The sequence below is a fragment of the Penicillium oxalicum genome, chromosome V, assembly GCF_001723175.1.
Source record: "Penicillium oxalicum strain HP7-1 chromosome V, whole genome shotgun sequence".
NCBI classification, from domain to species: domain Eukaryota; kingdom Fungi; phylum Ascomycota; class Eurotiomycetes; order Eurotiales; family Aspergillaceae; genus Penicillium; species Penicillium oxalicum.
The window spans coordinates 2,595,292-2,613,355 of record NC_064654.1 but is presented as its reverse complement, the minus strand read 5'-3'; the positions used below and the strand labels follow the sequence as shown (position 1 = coordinate 2,613,355).

The 18,064-nt window shown below is 51.9% G+C and overlaps 6 protein-coding genes across 6 annotated transcripts; 1 reads left to right on the top strand and 5 right to left on the bottom strand.

The window, feature by feature from the left end:
- Window positions 1-113: 113 nt before the first annotated feature.
- POX_e06932 (uncharacterized protein) lies at window positions 114-2,393 on the bottom strand (the record flags this gene model as incomplete). Its single annotated transcript, XM_050115745.1, has 3 exons — window positions 114-1,176; window positions 1,232-1,448; window positions 1,505-2,393. The coding sequence occupies 3 exons, from the start codon at window positions 2,391-2,393 to the stop codon at window positions 114-116; spliced, it is 2,169 nt and encodes a 722-aa protein (XP_049968205.1).
- Window positions 2,394-2,682: 289 nt separating this feature from the next.
- Window positions 2,683-4,310, top strand: POX_e06931 (uncharacterized protein; the record flags this gene model as incomplete). The annotated part of the gene is made up of 2 exons (XM_050115744.1): window positions 2,683-2,943; window positions 3,051-4,310. 2 exons carry the CDS (start codon window positions 2,683-2,685, stop codon window positions 4,308-4,310), a joined length of 1,521 nt encoding a protein of 506 aa, XP_049968204.1.
- Window positions 4,311-4,817: 507 nt separating this feature from the next.
- On the bottom strand, window positions 4,818-7,309 carry POX_e06930 (uncharacterized protein; the record flags this gene model as incomplete). The annotated part of the gene is made up of 5 exons (XM_050115743.1): window positions 4,818-5,488; window positions 5,556-5,878; window positions 5,957-6,379; window positions 6,461-6,684; window positions 6,746-7,309. 5 exons carry the CDS (start codon window positions 7,307-7,309, stop codon window positions 4,818-4,820), a joined length of 2,205 nt encoding a protein of 734 aa, XP_049968203.1.
- A 1,320-nt stretch (window positions 7,310-8,629) lies between these two features.
- Window positions 8,630-10,234, bottom strand: POX_e06929 (uncharacterized protein; the record flags this gene model as incomplete). Its single annotated transcript, XM_050115742.1, has 1 exon — window positions 8,630-10,234. The coding sequence occupies one exon, from the start codon at window positions 10,232-10,234 to the stop codon at window positions 8,630-8,632; it is 1,605 nt and encodes a 534-aa protein (XP_049968202.1).
- A 1,513-nt stretch (window positions 10,235-11,747) lies between these two features.
- POX_e06928 (uncharacterized protein) lies at window positions 11,748-14,412 on the bottom strand (the record flags this gene model as incomplete). Its single annotated transcript, XM_050115741.1, has 2 exons — window positions 11,748-12,276; window positions 12,341-14,412. 2 exons carry the CDS (start codon window positions 14,410-14,412, stop codon window positions 11,748-11,750), a joined length of 2,601 nt encoding a protein of 866 aa, XP_049968201.1.
- Window positions 14,413-14,904: 492 nt separating this feature from the next.
- POX_e06927 (uncharacterized protein) lies at window positions 14,905-16,647 on the bottom strand (the record flags this gene model as incomplete). The annotated part of the gene is made up of 6 exons (XM_050115740.1): window positions 14,905-15,069; window positions 15,118-15,265; window positions 15,350-15,742; window positions 15,808-16,030; window positions 16,111-16,283; window positions 16,556-16,647. The coding sequence occupies 6 exons, from the start codon at window positions 16,645-16,647 to the stop codon at window positions 14,905-14,907; spliced, it is 1,194 nt and encodes a 397-aa protein (XP_049968200.1).
- Window positions 16,648-18,064: the final 1,417 nt, after the last annotated feature.

Here is an 18,064-nt window from a genome sequence, read left to right as displayed (position 1 = left end):
ACTATAAACGGGTTTCAATACAACAATGAATCGGAACGAGCGCTGTTCAAGAAAGACGATGTGATGGCGGCCCACGACCCGTCTTTTGATCGCGCCGGCACTGTATTTCTCATCTATGAGTCTAAAAGAATACAATCACCGCGTGGAATTTCCTTGCTTGAACTTGAGATTGACACCAGAGGCTTGTCTATCCATCGATCGGCAAGACTCCTATCGGTACGTCTGCTTGCATTTGCGAAAGCCGAGACAGCGAAGACGCGCGTTATCAAAACAAATTCCTCGCCTGCAGTGATGTCGCGTTCAAAATCGCGCGCTATGGCGGGAATCAGTGTTCTTTGATATGCCAGGTTTGTATTTGAGTCTGGTTTCAGTGCATGGGGTGTTGTTGTACACTCGGCCGACTCAGCGCTCGGGTCAAGTGCGAGACCACTTGCTCCTGCCATAGACATCATCAAGACAGAGTCGTGCGTCGCCAATACACCTTCGGTTGAACCAATTTCCGAATCCGCAGCCACGTTTGCCAGTTCTGGTAGTCGAGAGCCATCAGAAAAGCGTCGCCCTGGCGAGGCGAAACCGCCCTCTACAGTATGCAGGCTGCGTAGAGCAGAATTGACCCGCACACGATGCACACGAACGTGCCAATCCGGCCACCGATCTGTGGGTGGAACAAGAGTAGTCGAGACTTCGACCTGCTTATCACTCCACGGATACCACCGCACTGTTACAGATTGATATTTCGAAAGTTGGCCATCTGCCCTGACGGAGACCGATCCAAAGCTGGGCTCGGAGCATTTCCACTTGACCGCCCAGGTTTCAGCACCATCTCTACTGAGTGCGAGGGTGCAGTCGGGCGCCATTTGCTGGATTAAAGGTCCGGTTGGAACTGAGAACGCAAAGGCCGAAGAGTACTCAAACTTAGAATACTTGGCCTGAGTAGCCTTCATCGGCCAGGCAACAAATTGCGCCGGAGACAGACAGAAGTGGTGGTTCCCTGCTGGATGATTGCTGACAATTTGTCGAGGCGCGGGCACGAGCTGTGGTGCAAAGCATGAAGGATAAGGCTCCTCTTCGGAGGCCCAGAAACTATCCTCGGTCGATAGCGAAATCGCGATCAATGTTTTCAAGCACCAATACGGGGACTGGGGTGAGTTGTAATCTTCACACATGTACATGTTCCTGAACGCTGTTTATGAGTGCAAAGTCTTTGCAAACAGGGGGTCCTCCAACTTACGGATACAGCCATCCGATGTTCAGGGTTCCATCGGGGTGGAAGATATCGCTTGATCGCGCCGCCCACCATCGCAAGTGTCGCAAAAGAAACCCCTTGATTTGTCCAGGGCTGGACAACGGCCAGGGCATATCCGGGATGCCAGAGACGGCGAGTGCGGCGAAGAAAGCTCCACATGAGAATCTGTATGTGAGAGAGCGACCGAAAGGAATGGCAGCGCCTAGATGCCGAGTGGATTGTGAGTTTGGATCCTCTTACTGGCATTCGATTTCTTACCCTCTGCATCAAAGTACCTCCAAAAGGAGGAGCCAAAGTCTCGGGCCTGTTGTTGATATCGTTCTGCTCGTTTAGGATCAAGATCTGCCGCGTATTTCACGTAGAGAAGCTGGCTGAATTGAATCGCAAAACTACCCGAATAGTAATCGACTTGTCGACCTTTTCCAATCGCGTCTCGTCGTCGGGTCCGCTCGAAATCTTCTGCTTCTTTCTCTTCTTCTTCGGTTGTGAGCCATGGCCCATCACCGGACCAGCCGTCGCAGAGATAGAGTGAATCAAGAATGCGGAGGTCGGCTTCCATTTCGTCTGATACTTCAGCAATTGACACCCCGCAGACTTTGACCAGTGCCAAGTTAACGAATACTCGGAACCATCGCCAATTATTGTTAGGCATTGGTTGTCCGTTGATGCCACGAAGCCAGTTCACGATGTTTCGTCTTGTTACCTCGTCGCGACTATGAAACAGCCTGTCCGGTGCTGATAGAAGTGCATAGCTGATCACTTCAGCCTCAACCATACGTTGATGATCAGTCTCAGAAATGGGTCCCCAATAGTCTGGATGATTGGGATCTGTCCCGGTCGCGAAGCCCTGGATCCAAGGCCTCACCACTTCTTCGATGGTATCATACGAAATCTTCGAAGCAGTGGCTTGCCTTTCAAGATGCGCTTGCAGCTGTAGTAAAGAAGCCACCCCCCATAGTGGCCTCACAAATCCCTCCAGCTGCGCTGCTCCTTCATCAAAATGCGCAGCAGTAGAGACCGGAATGCGGACGCAGGCGCATGAGGACGAGAAGTGTGGAATCAGAGGACGCAATAATGCCACAATGGCACCAGTCAGATCATCCCTTGTGCGAAACGGATTGTCGGAAAACCCACGAAGAGGTGGCATCTTCTGAAGCCTGTTCAAGGCGAATTGAACCTAATCAATCACTACCAACTTTGTTGAAAAGCGAAGCGTGCGGAGTATAAAGTCCACCTTCCCCTCCGGCGTGCGGGTTGAGTCTCGGGATTTCGGGCCAAGTGTCGGCCGGCCAAAGGTACGAGGATTGTAACAGCGCAACATTCGCGATTCTCCACTAAATGTTGCCTTTATAGATGGGGAGATCAGCAGTTCAATCCTGCAATCTATTCCCAATTCATTGTACCCGCTGATACTAAATGACCAGCTGAGATCCAGCATGTCAACCACCGAGACCTTGTTAGACCACAATCATTCGGGTGAAACTTCTACTCGTGCGTCAAGCGGTTCGCAACGATCTACTAGTCCTGTCATGACGGAGGCTATGAGTGAGTCTGTGGATTCTCACGATGTCTTCAAATTTGCCGATTCTATTTCATCAACAATTGCAAACCCTCTAAGGGTTCGACTGCGTGATTTGTTCGACGAAAACATCATAGCAAAGATAATTCGAGCCGCAGTTCAGTGTTTGGAGCACAACGTAGGTCGCGGTCAACATCACGGTTCTTCATGTCTTTCTTATCTTGTGTGCTGATTCGTAGAGAAAAAAAGTATCCAATCACGGACTTTCCTGAATACGTTCTGCAGTCGGGCAACGATGCTGGAAAATACCTGCTTCGCGAGGCAGATTTCTGGACATGCGGATTCTTTCCCGGTTCAATCTACTCTGTTCTTGGGCGCTGGATCAAGCACCCCGAAAACGGAGGCAAGAGTCTGAAGACGTCGCTTGTTGTAGAGAAGTTGCATGAGCTCGGTCGAATCTGGTCTGAGCCAATTCACCGAATGTCGTCGAGAAAGGACACACACGACATGGCTTTCATCATTCAGCCATCTATGCGGCCAAGGTGGGAGATCTTCCATGATGAAAAAGCTTTGGCCACGATCATCACCGCAGCCGAGAGTCTCTACACCCGATACAGTCCCCGAATTGGCGCGATTCGTTCTTGGGATCAATTGACGCAGAAAGGAGTCAACATCACATCGATGGACCGAGACTTTTTGGTCATCATAGACTCAATGTGCAACCTGGACCTGCTCTATTACGCGGCTGCCCACACCGGTCGTCAAGATCTCTCTGTCGCCGCAACTCGCCATGCACATAAGCTCCTGCGCACTCATCTCCGCCACGAGACTGGGGCGTGGGCCGAGCGAAAAGGTTACTCGGGTCCTCTCTTTAGCACCGTGCACGTTGCAAACTTTGATCCTATGACCGGTGATTTGAAAGAGGTTCGCACGGGACAAGGCTACGCAAGAGAATCGACATGGGCGCGCGGTCAAGCCTGGGGAATCCTGGGCTATTCACAGACATTCCGCTGGACGGGCGATCTCGAGTTTCTCACTGCTGCTTGTGGACTGGCAGAATATTTCTTACTGAGAATGGAGACTTCACCCGGCTGCGTGGAGCGCCAGGTGGCCGGATCCTCGGAAATGACCTGTGGACGTTACGTACCCCTTTGGGATTTCGATGCTCCCATCAACGAGGACAACCCGCTTCGGGACTCCTCTGCGGGTGTCATCGCAGCAAATGGCATGTTGGTGCTGGCGCAGTGTCTTCTGTCGCGTGCACAGTACGCTCTCGGTCAACGTTATCTCGATGCGGCTGTGATGATCGTTGAGGATATCCTGGCTTTTTCTCTTGCCGAGGAAAAGGCACGTCTGGTAATTAACGGTGCACAGATCTCTGTTGAGAACATTCGGCCTGATGCAAACTTTGATGCCATTTTGAAGAATGCTACCGCGAACTTTAACGCTGCGGATCATCGCCGGTACTGGGATCATGGTTTGGTCTACGGAGATTACTATCTGATTGAGTTTGGAAACCGTTTGTTAGAGATGGGGCTGGTGTGAACCGCAATGTCAACAAGCCACAGCAACAAATTCATAGTCGAGATATCTCACCTTTTGGGTTGCAAAGTCAGTACCGTATAGAGTGACTGGATTGAATTACTGATAGATAGACACTACAGTCTTGATTCTGGGCGTGGCCTCCGCTTTATTGAGAAGAGATAGACAAGAAAACCCGCCTCGAGCAGTCACCGATGGAATCGTAGAGCGAGCTTTAACACAATCGTGCTTCGTCCCTTGGATTGGAAGCCATCCACGTCCATGTCACACCGTGCAAGTCCTTGACAAAAGTAGGCAGTATGCCTCACCCCTGAACTCGAGCACGATGCAGTGACTGGCGGTTATCGATATTGATCAGTCAAGATGGACAGACTGTCAACCCCTCGTGTCCTGGATGATATGCCTGGTTGGTCTATTTCAAAAACTCGAACATGGCGAGTCTCGATCCGAAGAAAAAAAAAAGGCACGCTTTGATTTTACATCCATGAGAATTTCCTTTCTACTCCCCGTTCAACTGGGCGCAATATTACCAGATGTGGGCATATTCGTCGCAAAGATCATATCATCCATACTAATCACACGATCCATGTCCATGAATCTTTGATCCAGCAAGAGATATGAGATATTCGATAACTCATCAGTTGGATGGGGGTAATTCACAGAGTAATCCATGCCCGGGGTGACCGCTGCACCAAATTCAGGACCGATCTGAGGCGGGGTGAAGTCATTTGCTGATTGCATTGACCTGCGCCGGTCATGATTCTGCGACATTCCCCACTGCGATCCGGGACGAGAAGCCGAGTCAGCACGAATTGGGGATTCATCTGTGCGAGATTGTCCGTAAGAACCGGCGCCTGGAAGCCGAGGTTGAGCAAATCGAGGATCGAGTGTGCGCATTTCCGAGGGAGAAGGCCCAGATGCAACGGATCGAGTAGAAGATAGGATATGGTTATTAGATATGGCGGTGGAGTATCCCAACACGTCGACGCTGAAGTTTGGCACTGCAATGCAGCGTTGGTGTAGGTCTCGCAAATGGTCTGCGTACGTGCTTGCCAGACATCGACCACGCTGCATGGTATCTGATTTATTGGCGCCTAGCCAGCGGTGGGCCATTTGATCAAGGCTGTCGATCAGATCCCACGTTTCTCGAGCAAGTTCGGACCCGTAGTATCGCCAGTGCACTGTTTTGTTTCTGTGTCAGCAAGCTTCATCGGAGAAATTACAGTGGCTGTGTAAGGAGTGTCTTACCCAGAAGGACTCGCGCGGCAACAAATACACAAAATATAAATTGATTGCTCACGGGTGATGTGTCCGGTGTGTTGTCCAGGTATTTGGCGGTCATGTTTTGAATCTCAATCGCTGCATTTTGGCAAGTCTCCGCACTGCAAGCGCTGGGAAGCCGGACAATGTTGGCCCACTCGGCTGGTGGATATGCGATGCGCTGGTGCAAAAGGATCATGGACGTATTGTGTGTCAAATGAGTAAGGGTCAGGTTTGGATCCATGTGTATCAAAGTTGGTTGACGCGAGATATTGGAGTCCCTCCATTTCTGAGGGAGAAACATTTTCCAGCTTCAATGCTGTCGAGTCAGTCTACATGAAACAAGCCCCCAAGTAGCCTCAGCTGGGGAATTATCAATCTGAGCTTACTGGACCAGTCGTAAATCAAGTTCCTTGAACCGCGTCAACCAATTACTGACCTCTCGCCGATCGTGGAAATTGATTTTTTGTTGTAGGAAGAACGTGGTCACCCGGCTTAAAGATTCCGTCGCTTCAATGCAGTAGGCAAAAGCCCCAACTGTTGACATGTCGGGCTGCGTTGAGTTGCTATTTGTAGCATGCGGAGCTGCCAAGGGAGAATGGTGCGGTGATATAGGGTCAGGAGCGGACTTGGGACTCTTTGAATTGGCCGAATATTGCGCAGGAAGGAAGGCAATTGAGTTTCCTATCTTTGCCTCGGATCGATCCCAGATTCCAAAGAACGGCGTTGTCACTTGCTCCTCTCGATGCCACAGTCCGCCATCGGCGGGTAATCGACGATGAACGTCGTCAGCAGTGAGACTAGTATTCCATCTATCGAATTCCCGTTAGCAGGACGACACTTTCAGCGTAGCCTGAGAACAAGTCTCGAAAAGTGAATAATAAGTTCAGTACCCTGTAATGACCGAACAGAACCTGTCAAGGTTGAAGATGTTCCAGAAGACTCGCCGCCGCTCCTCTTCTTCAACCCACTCCCTCGAGGGCGGCAGAGACAAAAGAGGCTTCAAGACTCGCCGAGTATCTTCATCTCCATCTTCAAAGCTCAGACGAAGATACTCCACTGTCCGGGTCAGGGAGCCAACGATCGACCATGCCCTGGAGGTGTTCCCGTTGCCGATCTATCAATCAGATCAGTTGACAGACCGAATATGGTCTCAGGACTCTCACTGAATAACGCACGTCGTCAAAAGCTATAATAATCAAAGCTTGAAGATTCTCCACGGAGAGATTATCCATCGCGTTCAGAACAACAATACTCCTAGACTTTCTGGTCTGTGCCTCCACATCAATCACAGAGAGACCATGCACCTCTGGCCTTGCAAGGCGAATAGCCGCCACGACAATGGCGTGCAAAATGATTACCAATCGCGGGCGCTGCTCTGAATCATGAATTCGAGCCCGAAATCTTGTTTCATGAAGTATAGGGATCCATGGCTGGATATTGTCAAAATACGCAGTCACGATACCTTCCATGAGTTCAGGTGCGGGAAGACCCGAAGAATCCTCAAGGATGTCTTCTAGAGGCACCGCGAGCTCAATCTTGGGATTACCACAGCTATCGACGCGTCGTCTCTTGCGCGGCGGACCACGGGGCGAAGTGAGGGCCTCGTAGTTCTCCGGTACCGATGAGGGCTGTGACGACGTGCCGATTGATGTACCTCGGTGGACTGAGCGTGTCATGCCATTGTATGTCGCTTCATGGGGCGTGCTCCCATTTCTCTGGTTGAGCTTGCATAGTTCCATACAGACTGTTGACAAGAGATTGACGACTCCGTCGAGACGTTCCTTATCTGGACTATGCGATCGATATTCATGCATGCATTGCCGGCTCTCTTTCTCCTGCGATTGCAACAATGCATTTTCAAGTACCTCTAGTTATTCGTGAGAATCTCAAAGATCAGCACACGCTATGTTCATGCGCGCATAAGATCCGTCAACTCACCTATTCGTCGGTTTAAATTCTCTACTGCGCCGCTCTTCAAACCGGGTTTGCCTTTCTTCAAGTCATATATGCACGAGGCCCCTGTGGCCGAGGATCAGTCATCTTAATCAACAATCTATATCTCAGAAAAAATCCTGAATGTCAAAGCATCGAGAGACATGGATCACTAACCCGCGGATACGCACCTAGTCTTTCACATTGAGAACATGTAGGTAACTGCCTGTTGCATTTGAGCTTGCGGCGGCGACATCCTTGACATGAAGGTCTCTCCTGTTCGGAACCAGGCACTACACCTCCTTCTGACTCATGAGAGAGGTCCACTGGCTCGCTCATGGTCGCGATTAACACCCAGAGCCACCTAGCGTGACGCCGATTTTGGGGGGGGGGGGGGGGGGGGGGTGCTCCGACAGGCCAAACCGCTTATGTAACGCTACTTTTGTTCATGAGGGCCACCAGGGCGAGATGTGAGTGCTTCTTCTTGAGATGAATGGTCTCTCACACATCAATTGCAGCGATGACACATGCTGTCTGCTCTCAAGCAGTTTGTCAGCAGTCTTGACCTGGGATACTCCAAGTCAGAGGTCGCTATGAATAGAGCTGGTGCATGTCTCCGCGGACGATTGCCGATCAGTTGATGCGGGGAAAGAAATGTGGGGGGGAAGCGCTTCGGCAGCTCGTGCAATCAGAACCCGAAACTTAACCCGAGCTCCGAACAACACTCTGGAGGAAAGGCCATACTCAATGGTCTCAGGGATTGACCAAGAGGTTTTTTGGAAGTCCACATTGCAGCACAAAGGATGGTGCATGCCGAAATTCCCAAAAATTCTTGAATTTGATCTGATCTTTGCTCTTCTACCATGTAGTTGTGTCCATCTGAACATGTTCCCCTCTATGTTCCGCCCCGCCGGTGATTTACCGCGTTCAAACACTACGGGTTAAGCTCTTCCACCAGTGATTTCACTTCTATATTCCATAATGCAATGGATGTGTCTCTCACTAGGAAAGCTCCCTACGGGCCGGCGAAGTTGATCATGCCATGGACTGTATTATACGTATGTGGTAGATATCTCTACCAAGAAACCAGAAAAAACAAAAGAAACGTACGTTGACTATATCTCCTTCTAAACCCGCTCAACTTGCTCCACGACCGATTTAGAGTCCCGCCCGACTTCAACGGCATTCTGAGCATTCACATCAAGTCCCATTTGCTTCATCGCATTGGCACCAGACGCAGCGTTAGGACCGTCGAAGATCTCGGCAACTTCCTCCAGTCCACGGCCCTTGGTTTCGGGGAAGAAGAACAAGATGAGTGTTAGGTGAATGGCAATCATCACCACCCAGACAATGTAATACCGCCAGCCAATGGCCTCCATGGCGACTGGGTTTGCGAAACTGTTGTACAGGCCGGCCAAATTACCAGTGAGCTGGTAAAGCATTGAGGCCTTTGATCGCAAGGAGTAAGGTACAATCTCCATGATGTATGTGGGTGAGACTGGAGAACAGGCGTGGTAGAATGCGGAGTAGACAAAGATCATTGCCAAAACACCACCGGCGTAGCCATGGTCCTTGAAGTCCTTTTGCTGATTGATGGCCGAGCAGATGGTCCATATGAGATACGCAATCCCCATTCCGCTCATACCAAAGATGTACAGACCACGGCGACCGGCTCGATCGACGAAGAGGGCAAAAAAGCTGGCGGTCATTAAACTCCAAATTGAGAGACAGCCGTTGATGATGAGTTGGGTCTTGTGGTCGGTGATGCCAATCGTCTTCAGCACAGCGGTCAGATAGTAAGAGATGAGCGCGTTGCCCGACCACTGCAGCATGGCAGGAATGTAGAGTGCCAGGAATAGACGGTGTCGGTTGCCCTTGGTCGCGAGCCACTCGCCCCATCGACTGGCCTCTTGCATCTTCTCCATCCGCAAAGTCGCCGTGACCTCGGCCATCTCAAAGTGCGCCAGGCGGGAGTTGGAATCCCCGTCTCCGTGGTACTGGATGAAAATTTCCAGGGCTTCCTCTCCGCGGCCTTTGTAGATGAGCCAGCGAGGGGACTCCGGTGCAAATAGACTGAGTACCGCCTGAACGACGGAGAAGGAACATTGCAAGAGACTGGGCAGTCTCCAACTCCAGGATGAGTTGGTCATCTGAAAAGTACCATAAGTGACCCAGGCCGCGATGAGTGATCCCAGAGGCCATGAGACCAGATAGAAGGAGACCAATTTGCTTCGATGCGTCGGATAGGCCACCTCCGACAGCAGGGGCGGCGCTGCCACCGAGACGATACCTAAGCCGAACCCGACCAAGAAGCGAGAGAAGACAAACATGCCATAGTTCACCGAGGCAGCTTGAATGACTGAGCCGATGACAATGATGATTGATCCTCCGCAGATCGGATATCGGCGACCGAGCCAGTCGCAAAGCTGTGATGAGATCAAGATCGAAATCAAGACTCCTCCCGTAGGGCCAAATGTCATGGCACCTAAGCGTGACCCTTCAGGCTTTCCAAAGTCATTGATCCATTCCGGCAGCGCCTGCATGCCGTTGATCATGCTGGCGTCGAAGCCCTGCGCGGTCTGGGTCAGAAGAGCACAAAGAAGAAGTGTGTTGAGTTTGATCAAGCGCCCATCTTTCCACCATGGCTTGTCACGTTTGGGGACCACATCGCGCAATGTGACCCCCGTAAAGTCGTATTGGATGTCATCGTGGTCCGTATGGTCTGCAGCCATGTTCTCAAGTCAGTGCTCGCAGTGGAAGTATTTCGGAACTTGACTGGAGCAGGAGTACCGATTGAGGAGCAGTCTGTCCACAACGAGGGGGAGAGAGAGAGAGAGAGAGAGAGAGAGAGAGAGAGGGTTTATACAAGATTGCATCCAGCATGGCGCGACAAGTCTGGGGATATTTTACGCCCGAGCCATGTCACGAAGTCCGAGGCCGGCTGAATGGACAGACCTTGGGCGATCAAGGCAAGGATGGTCATTCTTTGCACCAGCCACAAGCTAAGCTCTCCCCACAGCTCGGGGGAATCGGAGCCGTGCGATGTACATTCTGGGGAAGCCAGAAATTCAATTTCCCCCGCAACCGAGGCCGTGAAAGTGAATGGGATGAGGGGGATGAACCGCGCATCGGGTGTCGGACGATTGTGCGGCCGTCGGATATTCCGTTCACGAACCAACGGGTTTCTGGGAATCAGAATCAAGCATCGTAAGAGGAGATCTGTGGACACCCCACAAGACTTGCTTGCGAGCCACCTAGAACCTAAGAAGGTAACGTCGGAATACAAGTTCGCCATCGCCAAAATCATACTCAGATAATCAAAGGTCCCTGAAATTGACAAGGAGGGCATTCTTCTCGAGGTCTATTCTTCAGGGCTTTCTCGGTCGCAGTTGCGGGACAAAAAAATTAAAAAGAAAAGGAAAGAAAGAAAACACATTCTCAATAAAAAGTGGTCGGGAACTTTCTCTACATCGTCATTTCAAGTCATACCCAGAAGAGTTGGTCGTACCTTTATCAATCACGAGCGTCCGGACGTGTGCCTCAGTCCGAGAGAGTGAAAAACTCTCGAAAAGAAAACTAGCTATAAAATTCAAAGACAACACAAGGGTACATGAACGCCGCGAAGCCAAAGCACAGCACAGATCAAAATTCAAGTGTAAACTCATTGTAGCATGATCTGATTGAGTAAGTAAGAAGGTGCAGATCTATCTCGACTCGAAATGGAAAGGCAGAGCAATTTGGTAGGAGAATGAAAAGGGAACAGCCGAAGCGAAAGAAATAAAACAAAAGCAACGACAGGATAAGTCATGGGCCTGTATGTATGTCGGTAACCGGAGCCCTTGGGTATGAGTTCTAGTGGAAGTATTCGGTAAAGCATGCGGTGTATCACAGGAATCAGAACGCGTTCGAAGCAAGTGTGAATCAGAGAATGAAAGAGTGAATGGTTCGTCAACAGATCCAGTAGCAGCGAGGGAAACAGGCGTTCGGAAATTTGGAAAGTGAAGCAAATTTCTTGGATGTCATTGCACATGGGGGGTAGAAAGAATATCAAAAGCGACCCAGTGAGAGTTCAGATGAGCAATGCCGCGCAAATAAAAGTCTAAGGGGGATACTAATCAAGGGTATGGAATAAGCAAAGAGAGAAGGGGAGGGTAGAACATGACCGAAAAGCTCGAAGAAATGGCGGACCGTGGCGAATAGTACAAAGGTTTTTTTATGTGAGGATGTTGACGCCCATGGTCAAGATCAAGAGTTCAGCGAAAGTCCTTGGAAACGGCTGACCCATTCGCCATGCGCCGTGGGCATGCGGACTGGGCCGGTGGGAGTCATACCGGCGGCCGAATAGTCAGAGAGGCCCGTTTCCATAGGCCCAAAGTTGGTTGGTGAGTAAGGACCAAAGGAATCAGCGGCCGCTGGTGCTTCGTACGGCCGAGCGGACGGAGCAAAGGCGGAATAGGTGTCCGCATACGGAGTTTGGACCAGACCAACCGGGGTTGCCATCCCTTCGCGCGTGACGTCCTCGCGGGGCACGGGGTATCCCCGAGCGTGAGATTGAAGGCGGCGGTCATAGTGAGCTGGGTCTGGATTGTAGGCCTGGCTACTCATGCCAACAGACGAGCCCGACAAGCCTGCCGTGGGTGGTGTCACGAACGAGGCAGGGTTGATCGCGGACATCCAGATTCGAGTTTTGTAAATCTTGAACAGATCGGTAACCAAGGAGTTGAAGTTGATGTACGAATCGGCAAAGTAATAGAAGGTAAGTTTTTTCCAGTCCCTGAATACAGCAAAGTCGGTTAGCACGAGTCGAACCAGATGCGAAAGACAACGTCTCGGCTTACATTTGAAATTCGGCATCCAGAATCTCCATGTTAAGACGATGATCAACCACTTTCTGCTGACAAACTCGCTTGGCTTTGGCCTCGTTCCCTTCCTTGTCGCGAAGTGTAAGGATCTCGTGTTGTTGAGCCAGACGTTTGATCAGTTTGGGTTTGATCTCCGCGGCGGTTTCCTGCACCCCATGAGCATGGGGTCCCATGCCTCCCATGGCACTGCGTGGGCCGAATCCAGTGCCGCTTGGATTGAATCCTTCAAGCTGACCCTGGCGCGAAAACATCATCAGACACTTGTAATGCTCTTCCGCGTACTGCTGTTTGAGCTCCCGGGCCTTTTGAAGAGAGACGTTGGCGTGTTGGACGGTGCCCAAATCGGTACCTCGGTCAGCTTCAACGATGACGAGGTCACCAGCTTTCACCTGAAGACCAGTATCTTCTTGGATGTAGAAGACATCTGCTCGGTGACACTTGAATGTCACAACGTAAAGAAGCTGCGGGCCCTGAGAGAAGCCGGCTGGCTGGCGACCGTAACTGCCTGAAAGGGCGTATTGGTTGACAGGGGCAGGAATGCCGGAGGTGCCGTCGTTACGCAGGGTTTGTTCACGTGAATAGTAGGGCTCTGAAAGATTTGCGTCAGTAACAGAGGGGAAGGAAAGGTATCGTGAAGACTCACGGGCTTGCAAGGGCGAGGCCGGGTAGTCATTCAGATGACCATAGCCATCATCTCGTTCTCCCGAAGCAGCGCGAGCAGCGGCTGCTGCAGCTGCTGCCGCGTGAGTGTCAAGGGAGGGAATTGAGCCATGCCGGACAGGGATATCTGCGAAGGAGTGGCGACGGCTCTGGGGCAAATCTGCAGCACCCGGGAAGCCCAGGGAAGTTTGCCAATGCGCCTTCCGCACATTCTCCAGGGCTCGATTTTCCAAAGGCGAAGACAACGCGGCAAACTGAGGTTCCAGGTTCGCCGAATGCTCCGAAAATCGACGTCTTGCTCCGCCACGCATGTTGCCGTATCCTTGAATGTCTCGCAATTCGCCAAGCTCTTCGACTGCCACCTCCTCTTCTGGAAGGCCACTTCGAAGACGGTGAGCCGTGTGGAGACCATTGATGACACCCGCAGATGAAGATGCCCGATCACGGAAACGGCCGTCCAGGTTTCCGGCGGCGGCTTGCTGGCGTAGAATAGCGTTCTCTCGGGCGAGTTGCTCAATGGTGCGAGCCTGACTGGCAGAGAAGCTGGAATCGTCGTTGGAGCCGGGAGGGCTCTCGTCATCATCGTCTTCCCGGACACGGCCAAGCATGGCCGGGTCGTGGCCCAGTTCGCCCAAGACGCTAGGCCTCGATGCGCGAGGCTGTCCCGACGCCAGTTGACTCGGTCCCCGCGCACGGTTCACAAGATACTGGGCACCAGCACCGTGCTTGCTGGTCATCATCGCCAAATATTCGGGATCCATCTGGCCGACAGAGTACGATTGCGAGCGATAAGTCTTCGGAGTGGGATGCAGGGGGATGGAGAACGGAATGGCTGATTCACCCGAGGTCGTGCGAGTGACCGGACTGAACAACTCTTCGCCCAAAGTGCTACTCGCAAGTGTCGGGGTGGTCATCGTGGGAGAGGGCACGAGCTCAGACAGGCGCGAGGGAGGCTCTTTTCGAGACTCTGAATTCCAGATGGCGTTGCTCCAGGGAAAGGAGCTGCCGCCACCTTGGTTCCAGTTGAAGGATCCAGTCAGACCTGGACTGGTTGTGCTGGAGACCCATGGACCTTGCTCGCTCGAAGGGCTGGCGGGATTAGAGGGCCCAGAAGTCAAAGGGCCTCCTGGTAGAGAATGCTTGCGCTGGGCCGACAGTGGAATCTCATTCAACCACGATGTTCTGCGCACGGGCTTCGTTGGGGGAGCTATGGTATTAGGTGCAATGTGGTCACCATCGTCATCCGACGAAGCCAACGCATCGGAGTCGGGCGTTGATCGACGTACTCCTGGATGAGTCCGTTCCAGTCGAGCAGTCGCGGTTGTTCCCGAGGATGGGGGCGCACTGGATTGCGACGGAGCGCTGTTCTTATTGAATGGGGCGGCCATTGTGTATGATCAGAGACTAGAGAGAGGTCAGTATCTGCTGACGGGGCAAGGAAAGGAGGAAACCTGCACACAGATGGAGAGGTCACGCATCATGTTATGAAAGAGGATTCAACACTGACTTAGGGAAGTGGGAGGGTTTCTTAGCACGCAAGAAATGATGATGTCGATGACACAACTCGGATTTAGACAAGCCAAGTTGCCGCCGACAAAGAGGGACTTCGACCCTCTGACAGGCAATATGCAGGAGCGTGATTGCGCTGCGGAGCGTTCAATCCTAGTCGAGAAAATGATCAGTTTTGCTTCTTAAACTGTTGATATGAGCTCGGGACTCGGAACCAAATCGAGGGCCTTAACTCAAAAGAAAGTCTAAGAAGTGCAGTAAAGTGATGGGGAAGAACGATCGGAGGCTCAATCGGGTTGAAGAAAACATGCGGGAGCCGACTATCGACATCAAGGTGTACCCAAAAATACAGTGTGATAAACCAGTCGCGATCAGATGAATGCACTTCGAGAAAGTGATTCGTCACCGGTCAATCGCCTGGTGGCAGGCAACTCATCAGAGATATCCTCTGCGAGACCAGCAGATCGGATGGGGATGGAAAAAGGCAGCGTGGCGTAATGAACAAAAGTTGGGGTGGAAGCAGGTGGGAGGACAGGCTGGCGGAGCAAGCAAGCTCGCAGTCTCATTCCACATCGAGCACTCACCTCGCAAACCAGCGATCTCAAGCCGCGACAGATGTCCACCCGAGACTCACAGGATGAGGGTCGCAGGAAGGTTTTGTCGACAACGCGAAAGGAGTTCGTGTGAGTAACCGGTGGAGGTGCGTCGTCTAGTTGTCGTTCACTTTCTAGACTGCGGGAATCGTTAGTCCATCATGCGCCGGTCAGGGGAACAAAAACCCCTACAAATGAATCAAGACGAATGCACTATACTCACCACTCTATGACGAACGTGCCACGTGCAATCAAAAATGAGCTATCTGCGACCTCTGCGATTCTACCGTGACGGAAGGTGGAGAATGAGACTAGACCAGTTCGCGATGCTCGCGGTGATCTCGCGTGCTTCGTGAGAATGGCCGGGTATCCTGTGCGCGATATGGGAGTCTGAAAGGCAGTGGTACGAGATGCACTCCGATGAATTGCGCCGCGCAGAGCGCAATGGGAATCGAACGCGCGAGTAGGCGGGAGGGGGAGAGGGGGGGCACGAGTGGTCTTGTAAAATGGTAGAGAAGAGAGACGGATACAATGGTGCAGCACGCTTCGGTACAGAGGGCCGATCGTGTGAAGATCGTATGATGATGAGATCCAGCCCGCGAATGCTTTGGGAAGGCTGTGAGCAGCGGGTAGCGTGACCAGCAAGTGGATGACGTTTTGGAGCAACCGTGGACCCGTTACGGGCGGCGCATAATGTCGAAAGGGATATCAGAGGCCGAGGGAGGGGGGGGGGGGGGAAGAGACAATCCAAGAAGTCGCAATAGTTTTCCGGGCGGGAATGATAGAGAGGAGATTTCGAGAAGAAAAGGAACAGTCGAGGTCACCGAGGAGGATGTTGGAGCAAAGAGCAAGAAAGGTCGTAGCTTAGCGGAGAGAGGAGAGAGGGGGCGATAGTGCAGCGGAACTGGGGTAAAAAAAAACGGGGGAGACCAGACCTCACGGATCTGGCAACGCTGGCCCGATGTTCAGGGGACACGGACCAACCACGATCATCCGTAGCTTGTCCGCGGTCGACGCTCCAGTATCTCGTCCCGTAGTGCAGTACATAACTCCTCCGGTCGAGCAGGCGACCGATGATTCCACGGCGCTTGGTGGCACCCTCCACCGGGGCACTGACCCGATCGCAGCCACTAGGAGAGGTAGGAAACGGATGACTGCTGCAGGTATTAGTAGTAGTGTACCCGTCGACGGGCGCAGTGCCCTACTGTGGGTCACAAGTGAAAGGGATCCTCACGCAGTTGGAGTCGACTCGTCTTGACCCGGGTGTCTTTTGGTGGTCTATCACTATCTGGTACTCTGGTCATTCGGATCATTCAGATTATTCCGAATTGCAGTAGTTTATTCACTATCTGTGCATCTATTTGTACCGGGAAATGTTCGTGGTAAAGGCCAGGAGAAACCCAATCTGTATGTAAGACAGTAGGAGTACCTGCAGTAACTCTCTAGTACTGAGGGTGTGGGGTGTACTGAAAGGCGCACGAGCGAGAGATCCTCGTCCTTGCGATCTCCCTGGTTGAACATCAGGATGTCATCTCTCTGATGACCGTTCAATCAGATGAATTACCAGGAGGCAATCATCTCTTGCACACACGAGAGTCGGTCAATCACTCCTCCACGGGTTCTCACGAGGATAGAAGGCTCACAGGGCACCGAGTAGTGTCGTATTGGACCAGAGTCGCAGTTTGGGTCACGGTGGGGCGAGTGGGTTCTCAATTCTTAGCCTCCTTCGGTCGTGGTGGGACTGGAATGACCGAAGAACTTAACCTGGTAGAAGGCTGAACCCCCGACGATCGTCTCGGGTGAACTGGTGAAGATGCGCCATAAAGTTGTGAACAGCCAGATAGTAGTAGTCGGCACATTATCTATTGCATACACCTGAACCACTATCAACCCGCTTCAAAAATAGCAATGAACAATATATATATATATATATATATATATGATTAGAAAGCTTCCATTCAATCATTCAGAACTCCGACCGAAGACGAGGATAAAGTACTACTCTTCAGCATGTAAAGTGCCCACGAACGGAACCGACTTATTGCCACCAGCCGTCACACATGGCGTAATGAGCAAACATTGCATGATTGACACACTAGCATAAATTCCCTGGCCCGTGGTCCTTCGCCCCCTCTATTGTTGTATGATGCTAACCATGCATATTCGCACGGTTCGCCTGCTTTCGTCTGCACCTTTACCCCCATTTCTCTGCACACATAGTTGCGGGGGGGGCCTGCCCCTCGTCTTGTCGAGGTTGTTCCCCCCCCCCCCCCCCTCCCTTACTCACAAGCGGGATCAACATGCCGGAAGATTAATTGTCTAGGGTCTACCTGTATAGAAGATTCCTAAATAATCAATCATGAATTGAATCAGCTCAACAAGAGGTCAGCTACCACTCGTACACATACACAGAAAGTACTGTAAACATTACCATGACCTTCACCACGAGGGAGAGAGAGACAACTGGACCTTTGGTCACTGGTTCGGTGCCGGTCACGAGCACTCAACGTAATCGACCTCGTCTAGACTCGCGGGACCATTTCAATTTGCGGGGAAAGCTCATGCAGGGCATGGATCTCCCCACTTGCGCCGCAAATTGCATCCAGAATGAAAGGATCTGGACTGGGCCGAGTCATCAGCATCAGGGGAGTTCCTCAGTTCTCTTGGACGCAAGTGCATCACTACTGAGTCTTGATTATCATTCACCTGCCAAATGGTGACGGTACTGAGGATAGCGGGACCCCCCGAGCGCCGGACAGGTTGTCAACTTGGTGGGGTCGGTTGATCCGCATACACACACCTCCATCTAGATCCCATCGCCCACCGACATACACTACCGGCGTGTTTCCAGGCACGCTCTTGTCCAGCTGCCCTTTTTGTCCGGGCTGTCCGGAGTCATGCAGACCACAACCACCGACCGTTTCGGCTGTTCGACGGA